The 16,048-nt window shown below is 39.3% G+C and overlaps 1 protein-coding gene across 3 annotated transcripts in view; it reads right to left on the bottom strand.

Moving 5' to 3' along the window:
- kifap3a (kinesin-associated protein 3a) overlaps positions 1-16,048 on the bottom strand; it is a 181,056-nt gene that overhangs the window by 154,018 nt on the left and 10,990 nt on the right. For all 3 annotated transcript variants that reach the window (XM_067990449.1, XM_067990448.1, XM_067990447.1), the window contains exon 2: positions 4,209-4,340. In XM_067990449.1, coding sequence (XP_067846550.1) covers positions 4,209-4,340 — 132 coding nt within the window. The remainder of the gene's footprint in view (positions 1-4,208; positions 4,341-16,048) is intronic.

The raw sequence follows: 16,048 nt of genomic DNA, 5'->3' as shown, positions 1-16,048 counted from the left end.
GTTGTCTGATAACGCTCCTGTGAAAAAGGTAACAAGGCATGCAATACATTAAAGGAGCTATATAAATGCAAGCTGTTGTTGTTGCCAGATGTTATTCACGGAGGTGTAATCATAAAATGGACTCCAAGCCAAAAGGAGGAGATATTAGGAGGGGTGACCAAAAGTTTGGTCAAAAACATGGTTTTAAGGAGCGTCTTAAAGAAGAGAGAGGCGTTGGCGAGGGGGAAGAGTTTAGGGAGGGAATTCCAGAAAATGGGGCCCAGGCACAGCTGCCTATTGTGGGGCAACGGGAGGGGACATACCCAAGAGGTCAGAGGAAGAGTGTGTTTGGGGATGGAGGGGGCTGTAGGGGTGGAAGAGGTTACAGTGGGGCAAGGCCATGAAGAGATTTAAACACAAGGATGAGAATTTTAAATTTAAGACATTGGGGAGCCTATGTAGGTCAGTGAGGATAGGGGCGAAGGGTTAGCTGGACTTGGTGAGGGATAGAATACAGACACAGCTTTGGAGGAGCTGAACACCAAGTGGAGGTGTCCATCTTTACGTCACTGTGCTAAGCAACTTAGCTGAAAAGTGATAGAAGATAACAGGGCATTACTTTCCTCCTCCACCTCCCCATAACTAATGATTCATCTGACCACCACAAGTGCAAAATTGGTCATGTATTTATCTGCCTTTGGGATTATTGAAACATGCTATCAACTCCATTAACTGTCGACTATGATTCTCACTGTATTTAGTCTCAAGATTGTTAAGTCCAAGGAGATTCTAGGCTCCCTGGGCTTGCCATTTTTTCCAGCATGCACACAATGATACCGATTGTTAATATTATAAGTTATAAAACTGAAGTGTCAAGAGTAATTATTGTAACATTAACCCTACTTAACAAAAGAAACACTAAATTTCACGTGTTGATCTTCCATGGGCAAAAATAAAGTTTGTCTTTTTCTATTTGTCTCCCATTCTACCTTTTCATGTCTCCCACACTCAGTTTTTCTCTCATGCACGCTTTCTTTCGTCATTGTCTCTTTCTGATTGCACAGAGTCTTGCTATCTTTGTTTCCCCCTTTCTATAAGAAACATAAACTGGATGCTTCCCTTTAAATAGGTTGACGTGACTTTGGTGTGATTGTAAAGCAAAGCAAAAATTACACAATGAGAAAAACGTCCTGAAGAATGAGCTAAAGTGCCATGCTCGTTCATGTTACCAAGTAAAACTGAACAGCCATCAACTGCCCCATGCCTCAGCTCCTGACAAGGATACTCCTAACAAGGGTGCTGGAGGCTAACAAAATGCTTTTTTTTCCCCGCTTGTGCTTTCCGTTTTATATCAAAATACTTAAATTACTTCAAATGGCCATCACCATTAATCACAACCCCTCAGATAACTCCCTTTCTATCTAGCTTGTTACTATCTAGAATATCAAAAAGATGTAATATGCCATGAATGTCATAATGGAAGGGGGGTATTAGATAATGAGAGGGTTATCAAAGACCAACCATGTCTAATAATAGAGCTTTTAGAGACCTAGAAACTGAATCATAATAGGGGTCTTTCTGGACTAAGATATTTTGATCTTGCTGCAAACCTCCATCATGAAATTGGATAATCCATCCTTATTCATGGATTGATCACTGCTTATGCCACTTTCCAAGGAACAATTGGCTCCCTCAAGACACACACCGCTTTCGATATAAATACTGACTCCCCTTTTTTCCATTCAACTTTAATTTTAACTTTATTTTTCATTGTATTACTTTGATATCCCAATATCTTCTCATTTAGCTTTCTCAGCCTCAAGTCTCACCATCCATTTTGGAGGTTATAGCCATTTTGAAAAGACTGCCTTGAAGTATCTGAAAACTAGATCCACAGGATGCTTTTGGCCAAGTAATCAATTAGTGTAAAGTTTGACATCATTTCATCATAGATGTAACCACATGAATTTCTGATGTGACTCTCTTGTCAGCCATCAGGCAATAGAATTGGTGCATCAAGCGTTAAAGGGCACTTTCGAAATATCTGCAAAATTTAAATGAAAATGTGTAGATAATTACTTCCAAGGAGGCAAGAACAAGAACTGATATAGCCAGAGTTGTAGGGAGACACAAGCCATTATTATGGCACATTGTTAAAATGAATTATAAACCCATTGCATTACAGTAGTTATAAGCCATGATGTGGAGATGCCGGTGATGGACTGGGGTTGACAATTGTAAACAATTTTACAACACCATGATTTCATTTCGTTCACCTGAGGAAGGAGGAAGCCTCCGAAAGCTTGTGAATTCAAAATAAAATTGCTGGACTATAACTTGGTGTTGTAAAATTGTTTACAGTAGTTATAAGGCCACTTTCACTGAACAAAAAAAATGCTAACTGTGGAAGATAGATTCAATGGACAGGCAGCCTTGGAACTTGTACAAGTGGTTACTAAACCAGCACTTTATCACAATTTTAACAGACAAGCTTATTTTAAAAGAGCCCCTTTAACAAATTCTAAAATACTTGTTTTTCTAAAAAGAAACAGAAACTGAGAATGGATTCAAAATACAGAAATCAGAATTACCATTATGTTCAAAATTAACTCAGGTAATAAGACATGCATTGTTAAAATTAAAATGTCATTCATCCCTGGTCACCAAGCTCTCTCCACCTTAGGAAGTCCTTTGTTGTTCAAACCTAATAAATTTGATGGTGGGGGTAAGACAGCGTCCTCTTTGTCAGACCACTTCCACTTAATTAGCATTAATAAAGAAATGACTGCACACTCTGTATTTGTTGGCCCAGAGGCTTATTCTCTATTACAACTTAATGGAACCAGCCAAGTTCCTTCCTTCACTGTTTCTACTTACCAAATATTCAACAGAAACTGATGTGAGCAGCCACTAAAGCCAGCAGAAAGAAATAAAGCAATATATCTGGAAGCCTGTCTACCAGCACCAAAAATAAATATTTTCTAAATGTATACAAACAAAATTAGGTTTTGGCAGCTGAGAGCAACAGCATTTTTCTTGAACATTTATCATGAAATTTTTTGTTAAAAAGTCTATGGGAGACAAATACCATTTTGATAACATACAACAGACAAATGCACCCCATGATACAAGTAAAAAAGATGTCCTACTTGTAATTGAAATATACTCTCCTGAAACTCTTGGACCTCCAGGTCAGTTTCTATTTTGGGTGCTAACCACAACAGAAACAATCACATTTTCTGTATTTATACATTTGTAACACTCAGGGCAGGATTAAGAAGTAATGATAAACAAAAACAAATCAGATCTTGCATTATTATACTGTGATCAAATATATGTGTATATAAAAAGGAACACCCTCCTTCACAGAAAATATCAAGAACATGAGAAAGTATAGAATGATTCAGCCCAATAAGCTTGCTTCTTCAACAGAATACGTATAATCTACACTAGAATGGACTCTGCCCAACTTCCTTAATCTCCTGACGGAAAGTTCTACTTTTTCTCCAATCTCCAATTGAGCAAAACTATTTATCTTTCCTTCGCTTCCACTATTTAACCCTTACCAACTACTCTCCAGAAATTACATTTCCAGCACAGGAACCATGGTGTTCCAAGGAGTATCTGTTCTGTCTATACTATTTATCCTACAATTTTTAGTCCTACTATGTATTCATTAATAACCATATCTTATCATACACATCCTTATAAGATGGAAGGATAGGAAAAGACCTCATCTGTGTGGAGAATGAACAATGTGAAACATAAAAATTAAAGTCTGGCAAGAGACAAAAAACAAAGGGAGAATCAGCTGATGGAGTAGAGGAGATTGTTAACAGCCAATCTCTTCTTTCAAGAGGCAAAAAGAACAGTTACCCAGAACAACCTCCTTACTAATCTGGAAAGACCTCCTAAAGATCATAGGTGTTATGCAGCCTGCACCTGTTTACAATACAGGGAGAGTGCCCCATTTTCCAGGAGGGAACTATTCTTTAGTGTTCCTCCTGTTATTCAGTTTTTATTGCAATTCTGTTTTGTTACACTCTTGATAATTTGCACTTAGCCATTTCTCCATTAAAGGTGCTACATAAATACAAGTTGTTGTAGTTGTTTTAAAATGTAATTTTATAAATCATGTACAGTACAGTAGATAGATAACACCCATTCTTTCAAATAATCATAAAAAAAGACATTAGGATAAATAGATTAACTTGTTGACCAATACTCACATCTTCTGACACTCCTTTCGTTCTCCCAGCATGGCATCGCCCATCTCGCCCAAAATTGTAGCTTCCACTTCATAGTGAACAACCAAAGCCTTCTCTGTTGGATGGACATCTATGTTACCCCCTTTCACTTTTCTAAAGAGAAAGAAATATTATTTAAGGATACAAAAAAAATCATACAGATCCGTAATATGAAAAAAATACCAGCATCAACAGCTAGACAAAAAACTCATCAACGTGCCAAAATAGTGATCTGCAGCCATGATTTTAAAACAAGATGTCTCAGACAACATTCAAAACTTAATCTCATGGTCATAGGGAAATTTTCATACTAACAGCATATCAGTAAATATAAAACAACACCTGGAAGGTGATTAAATGACAATAAACTAAACAAGGGATTCATAAATTATAAACCAGAAGAACAAAAGTAAAGCAACTGATAACCTTGAAATGAAATTATAGTCTTGAAATCACCAAACTACATGGGCGGGTTTTATTCCGAATTGTTGTCTATGCACTGACATTGGTTCCCAGTGTCACTATCGTCTGATGCCATTAACAATGAAGTTAAAAAAAAGTCATAGCGATTGCATCACAACCAATAACTTGCAGTTAATCACTACAAAATATAGCAATTAGATTAACTTTGCAGTGTATAGATGACAAATAACAATAACCCTCCTTTATCGAGGATCTTGCTGACAGCTTGCTGTTGGGTTACTAAATATTCGATAAAGGAAGAACGTGCACTTATATAGCACCTTTTACATCCTCAGGATGTCTCAAAACACTTCACAGCCTCGTCTCAGGAGTGGGGCTTGAATCTATGACCACCTTACTCGGAGGTGAGATATTTTACCACTGATCCAAGGATGACACCAAGGCTATGAATAATACACACACTATTATAGAATGTATTCTCATGCATGTAGCTTCTCCTGATTAGAAAGGCAATTTTGACTCGCAAAATACATACAATAGTAACTTCATCATCTAAATACTTATATGGGCAACATATGAGATGGACAATGGGAACATTAATACAGCCAGTTTATTGCACAAGTTGCGGCTAACATAAAAGGGAATCCAAAAGTCTTATACAAGCATGTAAACAGTATATGGGTGGTAAGAGGAGGGGTGGGACCGGTTAGGGACCAAAAAGGAGATCGACGCATGGAGGCAGAGGGCATGGCTGAGGTACTAAATGAGTACTTTGCATCTATCTTTACCAAGGAAGAAGGTACTGCCAAAGTCACAGTAAGTAAAGAGGTAGTTGAGATACTGGATGGGCTAAAAATTCATAAAAGGAGGTACTGGAAAGACTAGCTGTACTTTAAGTAGGTAAGTCACCCGGTCCGGATGGGATGCATCCTAGGTTGCTGAGGGAAGCAAGGCTGGAAATTGCGGAGGTACTGACCATAATCTTCCAATCCTTCTCAGGTACGGGGCTGGTGCCAGAGAACTGGAGAATTGCAAATGTTACACCCTTGTTCAAAAAAGGGCGCAAGGATAAACCCAGCAACTACAGGTCAGTCAGTTTAACCTCAGTAGTGGGGAAACTTTCAGAAACGCTAATCCAGAACAAAATTGTCACTAGGACAAGTGTGCATTAATAAAGGAATGCCAGCAGGGTTTGTTAAAGGCAAATAGTGTTTAATCAATTTGATTGAGTTTTTGATGAGGTAACAGAGAGGGTCGATGAGGGCAATGTGGTTGATGTAATGTATACGGATTTCCAAAAGGCGTTTGATCAAGTGCCGCATAATAGGCTTATCATCAAAGTTGAAGCCCATGAAATAAAGGGGGCAGTGGCAGCATGGATATGAAATTGGCTAAATAATAGGAAACAGAGAGTAGTGGTGAACAGTTGTTTATCAGACTGGAGGGAGGTATACCTTGGGGTTCTCCAGGGGTTGGTACTAGAACCACTGCTTTTTTTGATATATATTAATGACTTGGACTTGGGTGTACAGGACACAATTTCAAAATTTGCAGATGACACAAAACTTGGAAGAGTAGTGAACAGCAAGGAGGATAGTAATAGACTCCACGAGGACACAGACAGGCTGATGGAATGGGCGGACACGTGGCAGATGAAATTCAACGCAGAAAAACGTGAAGTGATGCATTTGGGTAGGAAGAATGAGGAGAGGCAATATAAACTAAAGGATACAATTCTAAAAGGGGTGCAGGAACAGAGAAATCTGGGGGTACATGTGCACAAATCGTTGAAGGTGGCAGGGCAGGTTGAGAAAGCAGTTAAGAAAGCATACGGGATCCTGGGCTTTATAAATAGAGGCATAGAGTACAAAAGCAAAGAGGTTATGATGAACCTTTATAAAACATTGGCTCGGCCACAACTGGAGTGTTGTGTCCCGTTCTGGGCACCGCACTTTAGGAAGGATGTGAAGGCCTTAGAGGGTGCAGAAGAGAGTTACTAGAATAATTCCAGGGATAAGGAATTCAGTTACGTGCATAGACTAGAGAAGCTGGGGTTGTTCACCTTAGAGCAGAGAAGGTTGAGAGGAGATTTGATAGAGGTATTCAAAATCATGAAGGGTCTGGACAGGATAGATAGAGAGAAACTGTTCCCATTGACAGAGGGGTCAAGAACCAGAGAACACAGATTTAAGATGATTGCAAAAGAACCAAAGGTAACATGAGAAAAAACTTTTTTACACAGCGAGTGGTTGTGATCTGGAATGCACTGCCTGAGGGGGTGGTGGAGGCAGATTCAATCGTGGCTTTCAAAAAGGAACTGGATAAGTACTTGAACAGAAAAAATTTCAGGGCTATGGGGATAGGGTGGGGGAGTGGGACTAGCTAGATTGATCTTGCAGAGCGTCGGCACGGACTCGACGGGTCGAAGGGCCTCTTTCCGTGCTGTAACCATTCTATGATTCTATCAAGTGAGGATGACTGCATAATCATCAATTAAGAATGTCTTTTATTAAACTTGAATATTCCAACTTCCCCATGTATATTAAAAAATATTTAATTGTAAGCTGCTGCTGTTTTTTCTGGTTAAAGTCTCACCATCAGGACCTCTTTAAAAATTAAACTTGAAGATTTATATCCTTTTGTTTTTGATGTAAAGGGTAGAAGGGAGAAGTTTACTGTTTTTTTTAAAAAGGAGTCCAGCAGTGTGAGGAATGATCAGAATGTGAACCTTTTCAGCCATACACACTTGGGGTTTTAAAATAAAAACATTGAATAGGCATATCAAAAGGATGTTAGAAAAAATTTTTTGTCGAACCATTTTAAAGAGGAATCTTATGAGTTAGACTTTTGTTTTGTACCCCACTATCTTTACCTGACAATTTGGAAATTATGTTTTCAATCTGTAGTGTTCTGACTAACACTGTGATGTTAATTTAATAATGTCCTTCAACTGTAATTTCTAAAGGCAGGAACATAAGGCAATTAACAGCAGATCCTTTAAACATTAACTTCTTGAACTATAATTGCACTCCTTCTTTCTAGTCTTCACTGATTGAAGAACTTCTGCAGTCCCACAGGAACTAGTGCATCTTTTGTAAGAAAGAACAAAAACTATCGTTTATATAGCACCTGTCACATCCTCAGGATGTCCCAAAGCACTCCACAGCCAAGGAAGTACCTCTGAAGTGTAGTCAGTGTGGTTATGCAGGAAATGCAGCAGTCAATTTAAGCACAGCAAAGTCCCACAAACAGCAATGAGATCAATGATCAGATATATTGTTTTAGTGGTGTTGGTTGATGGATAAATATTGGCCAGGACACCAAGAGAACTCCCATACTCTTCTTTGAATAGCACCATGGGATCGTTTACATCCACCTTGAGCAGGCAAACGTGACCTTGGTTTAATGTCTTCTCCAAAAGATGGCATCTATGAAGGTGCAGCACGCCTTCATTACTGAATTTAACTGTCAGCCTAGATTATGCGGTCAAGTCCCTGGAGTGCAGTTTGAACCCATGACCTCCGACTCAGAGACAAGAGTGCTACCACTGAGCCAAGACTAACACCTGTGCACATTAAGATGCAGCAGGTCAGCATTGTAATAAAATAACCTTTTTTGTCACAGTCTGGCTACCCTGTGTCAACAGTAAGAACACCAGTCAGGTAGAGAGCAGACCAGGTGCAAAATAAAGCTCTCTCTGTGCACAGCCTCAATCACATGCCTTAGCCCCAACTTCAGAAAAGTATCACTAACTCCACAACTGTCAAATTTTTCACTTACAGCCAGAAATTTGACATTAACTGTGCAATGGGTTGAGATTGCCTCAAATTCATTTTACTTAAGAGTCTAACAGCCTGCAGAGAGATAAGATCTAAAGGTCTCAAAGATGTACAGGACAGCATATTAATGCAATGCCACACCCAATTCCCAAACTCATGCAACTTAGGCTGCGTTTACACTACAACTGTAGCATCACTGTGAAACTATGGCTGGGACCTGACTCTGGATTTACACAACATTAGCATTGGTGCAAAACAAAACCGCTACATTTCTGACATGCAGCCTCAAACATACTTAAATAAAAGCAGCTAAATCTCTATCCCTGGCAGGCTAGCGCATTGGCAAGACTGGCCTTTCACCTCCAGGTCTTCTGTGGCATAAAGTGATAAAAACTATGTGAAAACAATACATACAAGTTGATTTAAACCCAGCCCAGACAGATGGGATGGAAGTCTCTGTTTAAATCCAGTTTCTAATGGGCATGGACCTACGCCACAAAGCTGCCACTAATTCAGCACTGAATGTCAAATAATCACACAGACAAGCTGAAGGATGGTTAGTGAGAAATGAGGACACAATCCCAGATTGGTGCAGTGAGGGGTGCTCTTTTGAAGTTGGAGCAGAGGCACATTGTTAAGGCAAGAAACAGAGAACTGGACTCTGTTTTTGGCTGTGCTATTCCTGACCTGGGACTACTGGATGCTGAAACTGAATGTCTGAAATGGGAAGCATTCTATTTCCCACGATGCTTATCAAGATGTGAAGGATGTTGATGCTGGGGAAAAAAAATATTTCCCCTTGGGAAACAAAAATTAGAGCCCATCATCTTGGGCCAGTTGCGGGCACCTCGAACGAATGGCTATATTGGCATTCATTGGTAGCAGCCTCCGTTCATGTATGTCCTCTTCACCAGGTGAGCAGCATGAGGAGAATATCCAATTACAATATTAAAAAAAAGTGAGAAATTTTCTTAACTAAGAATTTATTCTTTAAATACATTGAAGGTAAATATAAAGTATTTATATCAAAATTACATGCATGTGTGGGGGTTGTATAAAGTTGTTTATTTTTCAACACCTGATGTATAAAATAAGTTACTCTTGCTGAGTCTTAAGATTGCATTATAACAGATTGCACATTGTAGACACATGGGAAGAGGTTCTTACATTCCCACTACACTAGTGTATTTTACAGAGGGAGAGTAGAAAAGATCATTTACAATTAATAGTGTTTATGAAATGGAGCACTTGTTGACATGGCACTCTAAAGTTATCCAACCAGCTTCACTTGTGAAACATAAATTATGTTTTGAGTCACCGAGGACACATCCTCCTTTAACCCAACTGTAATACCCAGTTATGATTTCGTTGTTTAGCAATCATGAAATTTTTCTCACTTGTGGACTAAACTGCACGTCTAAAATTTCTAATTGTGCATCCTCTTGAACCCATAGATTGCAAGATCTTCTGTAGCTTAAAGTTATTTTAAAAAACCAGGTGAGAACATTATGTACCAGCTGGTTCATGTTAACTTGAAAAAAGACTTCTATTTGTTTAGCACCTTAATACACATTTCAAAAACATCTCAACTTCAGATACAATTAATTACTTTGAATATTAGGATTATTATCTAGGCAAATGTGGCAGGCACTTCGCAAATAATAAGATCTCCTTGATGATAAATGACCAGTTCATTTTTTTTGGTAGCGAATGGTTGAGGAAGAAATGCTGGCCAGTCCAATGGGAGAACTACCAGACTCAAATCAGAAAGAAAATAGCAGAGCTCTACCAGGAATATTTAATAATATTGTAGCGAATTTACTATAGAGGTGATTCCATAAATCCGTGCTTCAAGTGGGGGACACATGCTGACAGGGAGTGTGGGTCAGAGTATCAGGGCTACAACGCTGTATCCCTAATTGTCCTATTAATGCTCCTTACATTGTAGCTGCGCTACTGGAAGCACGTGGCACAGAATCACCCCTCATTTGTTAAATCAAAGTTTTTCTGTGACAAATTTGTATCCATTTATGTGATTGCCATTATGTGAATCTGCTGTCAGCCTACACTCACTCGTTTAGGTTTTCGCCCCTGCCAAGGTACTGAAATGGTCTTTATCAAAGTCACAAATGACATCCTATGTGACCGTGACCATGGTAAACTATCCCTCCTCATCCTTCTCGACCTGACTGCAGCCTTTGACATGGTTGACCACACCATCCTCCTCTCCACCATCGTCCAGCTGGGTGGTACTGAGCTCGCCTGGTTCCATTCTTATCTATCCAGTCATAATGAGGAGATACCGGTGATGGACTGGGGTTGACAATTGTAAACAATTTTACAACACCAAGTTATAGTCCAACAAATTTATTTTAAATTCCACAAGCTTTCGGAGGCGTTCACCTGAGGAAGGAGGAAGCCTCCGAAAGCTTGTGGAATTTAAAATAAATTTGTTGGACTATAACTTGGTGTTGTAAAATTGTTTACAATTGTCCAGTCATAGCCAGAGAATCACTTGCAATGGCTTCTCTTCCCACTCTCGCACAGTTACCTCTGGAGTCCCAAGAATCTATCCTTGGCCCCCTCCTATTTCTCAAATGCATGCTGCCCCTCAGCAACATCATCTGAAAACATGTCAGATTCCACATGTACGCTGACAGCACGCAGCTCTACCTCACCATCACCTCCCCTGGTTCCTCCACTGTCTCTAACTTGTCAACACTGCTTGTCTGACAGCAAAAATTTCCCCCAACTAACTATTGGGAAGATCGAAGCCATTGTCTTTGGTCCCCGCCACAAACTCCATTCCCTAGCCAATGACTCCATCCCTCTCCCTGGCCATTGTGAGGCTGAACCAGACTTAGTGTCCTATTTGATCAAGATGAGCTTCCACCATATATTCGCTCCATCACAAAGACCGTCTACTTCCACCTCCGTAACATCGCCCATCTCTGCCCCTGCCTCAGCTCATCTGCTGCTAAAACCCTCATCCAATGCTTTATTACCTGTAGACTGGACTATTCCAATGATCTCCTGGCCGGCATCCCATCTTCCACCTTCAATAAACTTGAGCTCATCCAAAACTCTGCTGCCCATATTCTAACTGGCACCAAGTCCCGTTCTTGCATCACCCCTGTGCTCAGTAAGCTACATTGGCTCCCAACCCGGCAATCCCTCGATTTTAAAATTCTCATCTTTGTTTTCAAATCCCTCCATGGCCTCGCCCCTCACTAAGTCTGTAACCTCCTCCAGCACAACAACCCTCCGCGATCTCTGCGATACTTCAATTCTTGCCTCGAGCTGGTCCAATTTTAATCGCTCCACCATTGGCGGCCATGCCTTCGGCTGCCTAATCCCTAAAATTACCTCCCTACACCTCTCCATTTCTCCACCTCGCACTCCCCCTTTAAAACCTACCTCTTTGACCTAGCTTTTGGTCACCTCTCCTTATGTGGCTTGGTGTCAAAGTTTGTTTAATAACACTCCTGAGAAGTGCCTTGGGACGTTTTACTACATTAAAGGCGCTATATTAATGCAAGTTGTCGTTGTTATCTAATAATAGTCCTAATAATAGTCAAATTAGTTATTTGCACCATGTGTTCAGCAAAATACACTAAACCGGCAGGTTCTCTTGAGGCATAAATGAATCACATTGCAGGACTAAAATCAGTTTCAAGTTCGTTAAAATCATGGGAATTTTACAACATACTTGAAATAGATACTCAGACCTGGCCATTCCAGTTTGTGAATCAGAGGTGCTATGATAGCTTGGTTTACCTAAATGAATGTCAAAACATGTGGATTATATCATTCTGTGCAATTTTGAACCTCATTTATATATTAAATTAATAGCACCTTACCTTTCATATTAATACTGAGGAGGACTATGACAAAATACAGGAAGACATTAATAAACTTGCAGAATGGGCATGTAATTGGCAAATGATTTTCAATATAGATAAGTGGGAGGTGTTACATTTTGGTGGGAAGAATAAGGAGGCCACGTACTCCTTGGAAAATTCAATATAGATAAGTGGGAGGTGTTACATTTTGGTGGGAAGAATAAGGAGGCCACGTACTCCTTGGAAAATAACAGTCTAAATGGGGTTAAGGAGCAGAGGGATCTGGGGTACAGAAACACTAAATCACTAAAAGTAGCCATGCAGGTAAATAAGGCCATAAAAAAAAAGCAAACAAAAGCACTGGGGTTCATTCCCAGAGGGATAGAATTGAAAAGCAGAGAAGTTATGTTAAACTTGTATAGAACCTTGGTTAGACCACACTTAGAGTACTGTGAACAGTTCTGGTCTCCATACAATAAAAAGGATATAGAGACATTGGAGAAGGTGCAAAAAAAAGATTTACTAGGTTGAGACCAGAACTGAGAGCTTACACCTATCAGGAAAGATTGAACAGGCTGGGGTTCTTTTCTCTGGAAAAGACAAGACTGACGGGTGACCTGATAGAGGTCTTTAAGATTATGAAAGGGTTTGATACGGTAGGTGTAGAGAAGATGTTTCCAATTGCGGAGGAGACCAGAACTAGGGGTCATAAATATAAGATAGTCACTAATAAATCCAATAGGGAATTCAGGGGAAACTTCATTATCTAGAGACTGGTTAAAATGTGGAACTCGCTACCACAAGGAGTAGTTGAGGTGATTAGCATAAATGCATAAGGGGACACTAGATAAACACATGAAGGAGAAAGGAATAGAAGGATAGGTTGATGGGGTTAGATGAAGCAGGGAGGGAGGAGGTTCGGTGGAGAACAAACATCAGCATGGACCTTTTGGGCTGACTGGCCTGTTTCTGTGCTGCACATTCTACGTAAGCAGATACTTTTTTGATGCAGTATTCAAAGAAGAGCAGGGGAGTTCTCCTAGTGTCCTGGCCAACATTTATCGTCAATCAACATGACAAACAGATTATTTGGTCATTTATTTCACTGCAGTTTGTGGGAGCTTGCGGTGTACAAATTGACTTGTTGTGTTGCGAACATACGAACAGGAAAAGACCCCCTAGTCCATCCAGCCTGTCCCACACAATTGAGATACCTTGTGTATCACAATATATACACTCCCCACCCCACCCAAAAACCATGTGATCGCCAGGGAGAGGCGAAAAACCAGATAAAAACCCAGGCCAATTTGGGGGGGAAAAAATCTGGGAAATTCCTCTCCGGCCCCTTTGGCAATCGAAACCAGTTCCTACATTAAAACAGTGACTTCACTTCAAAGAATATTTAATTGGCTGTAAAACGCTTTGGATCCTGAGTTCATGAAAGACACTATATAAATGCAAGCTCTTTCTTTCTTACTACCTTCATTCCAAAAATAAGATTTTTACCAAAACCAAAACTGTATTTTGTCACTAAAATTCTCAAAATATATACCTTGGATAAAATACTTTAAAAAGAATGTATTTTAAAAGGAATGTATTTTTCCAATCCAGCAAGGATCAATTCGTTACAAAAAGGTTGGCGGAATAAACCCCACTACGAGGAAACACATTTATCTTAAAATACATCATACCATTTCTTAGTCTGCGCCTTTTCAAATGATTGACAAAAAAAAATAATCAACCTTTAACCATCCCGCCTGTTACCTGCAGAAATGTACTTGAACAAACCTAGTGAAAATATTTGCACAGCAAATCGTCTTAAACAAAACATACCTCAACCTCATTTCTGCTGCAGATTTCTTATTGGTTTAGAATTTGTTAACAAGCTGCATTCTGTAGTCCTTGGCGAACTGATCAGGGAAAGGATTTAATGTACGACAACGTCTCCAACTAAGGAGATTTTATCAAAAGAAAACACTTACACCCATCATAAAATATACTTTTAATATCTTGTCAAATATTAACTTTTTCCTGTCTCCTTTAAAAATACATTATGATTTCCATTCTTCGAACATGAGGAACTGCAATATAGTACGCCTGTGATTCTCCATCTTTAGCATTCATCTGTTAGTCTGGCCAACCGTATGGGGGAAATCACTGTAGCATCACCCTGCAAAAATTGGTTAACATTTAAAACCACACAAGGTCAGAGATCAATCACTAAGGTGCATGCAGTCTCTCAATGCTTTTGGGATTGACCCACAAAACATTTATTATTCAATATCTTAGGAACCTTCCCAAAAATTAAACATGTCAGCATGGAATCAGTATAAAGCAGTCATTGTAAATGAACAGCTTGAGATGAGTGTCCTGTCCATGAGGAATCTGGAGATACATTACTTGAAACCTTTTCGTTGAATCATACTGCTGGAACAGCAATTTAAGGTGCCTGTCAGGGGTCAAAATATTGAATTATGAGAACTATAGCTAGGTTTCCCAGAATTAAATTCTGATTTATGTATTTTTCACACACTCAACCTTACTTTCTTTCTCAGAAGCAAAAGGTTACAAAGCTCAAGAATCATGGCTGCAAACTAATTGCAAATGTTCTATTGACTATGTAGCAATTACTATGGAAAGCAAAGGGATAAAACTTGCATGCCACATGTAAGCAGGTCAAAACTCTCAGTAACTTGCAACCTTCCCTTGAAAAATAACTATCTGCATTACACATTTTTTCACACACACATGCATGCACATTTTCATATCTACTGCAGCTATGCCATAGCTGAGAGAGGGTGCTGAAATAAATCAACTGCTGAATTTAAACCAGGTTTAAGAACAAAACTACCAGTGTCTGCAATGCCAAGAAGTTGCCAGATTTCTTCATTAAGATGCTTTGATGCAGAAAGTCTTACAAAGTCGATTGCCTTTTGAGGCCCTAATTTCCTGTCCAATTTTTTTCTTTTAAGTTCACATAGTTAAGTATATTCAAAGTGTCCTGCTCTACTATTATTTAACTTCCTACTAAAGGCTCCTTTTACAAAGAACATGGCATGATTGGACATGCCCAGCCACTTTTACGGGCTATTTACGGCTATGCTTCAGAAAATTATGCTACTTGTCCATTCTGATTTTTGAGTATAGAAAGAAATTGTAAACACAAAGTAAGAAAATATTCAACACAACTGTAGATATAGCCAACATTAAAACAGTGGAGAATTTTCATATTTTTCCCTTCAAATAAGAAACACAAGTAGGTAGAATGGTAGAGTTTAAAACCCCATAACCAGATGGCTGGTATCTCTGCAGGTTTCCCAAACTGAAACTGAAATATGACAGAGCTTTAGAAATGGCTACTGGGTCTTCCCAATGGCCTCAGACATCTTTCAAATTGTAGAAGTTCATAAGTATTTCAGCAAAACGTTCACAATTTCAAACTATGTGACAACTAAGAATGAATGGATACATTACAACAGCAGAAAACTGACATCACATCCACTTCTCACCAGCATTCAATATTTATAGAAAGAACACACTGATTTGTTTCTGAGCAATTTCACATGTCAAACTGACATTGTTCATCACAAACTAGACAATATTAAGGCTCCTGCTGAAACAATATCAACCAATGGCAGTCAATAATAATGTCCAGACATTAGAAGATGCTCACATGCAGCACATCCCACCTCCAAACTTGGCTCCAGGAAATTATTTTATACAACCAGACTCTCTGGAATAACATAATTGTACAAAAGTCATCCAGTAATGAACCCAA

This window comes from Heptranchias perlo, chromosome 9, assembly GCF_035084215.1.
Source record: "Heptranchias perlo isolate sHepPer1 chromosome 9, sHepPer1.hap1, whole genome shotgun sequence".
Lineage (NCBI taxonomy): Eukaryota > Metazoa > Chordata > Chondrichthyes > Hexanchiformes > Hexanchidae > Heptranchias > Heptranchias perlo.
The sequence above is the reverse complement of the archived record's forward strand: the minus strand, read 5'-3'. Positions and strand labels throughout refer to the sequence as shown.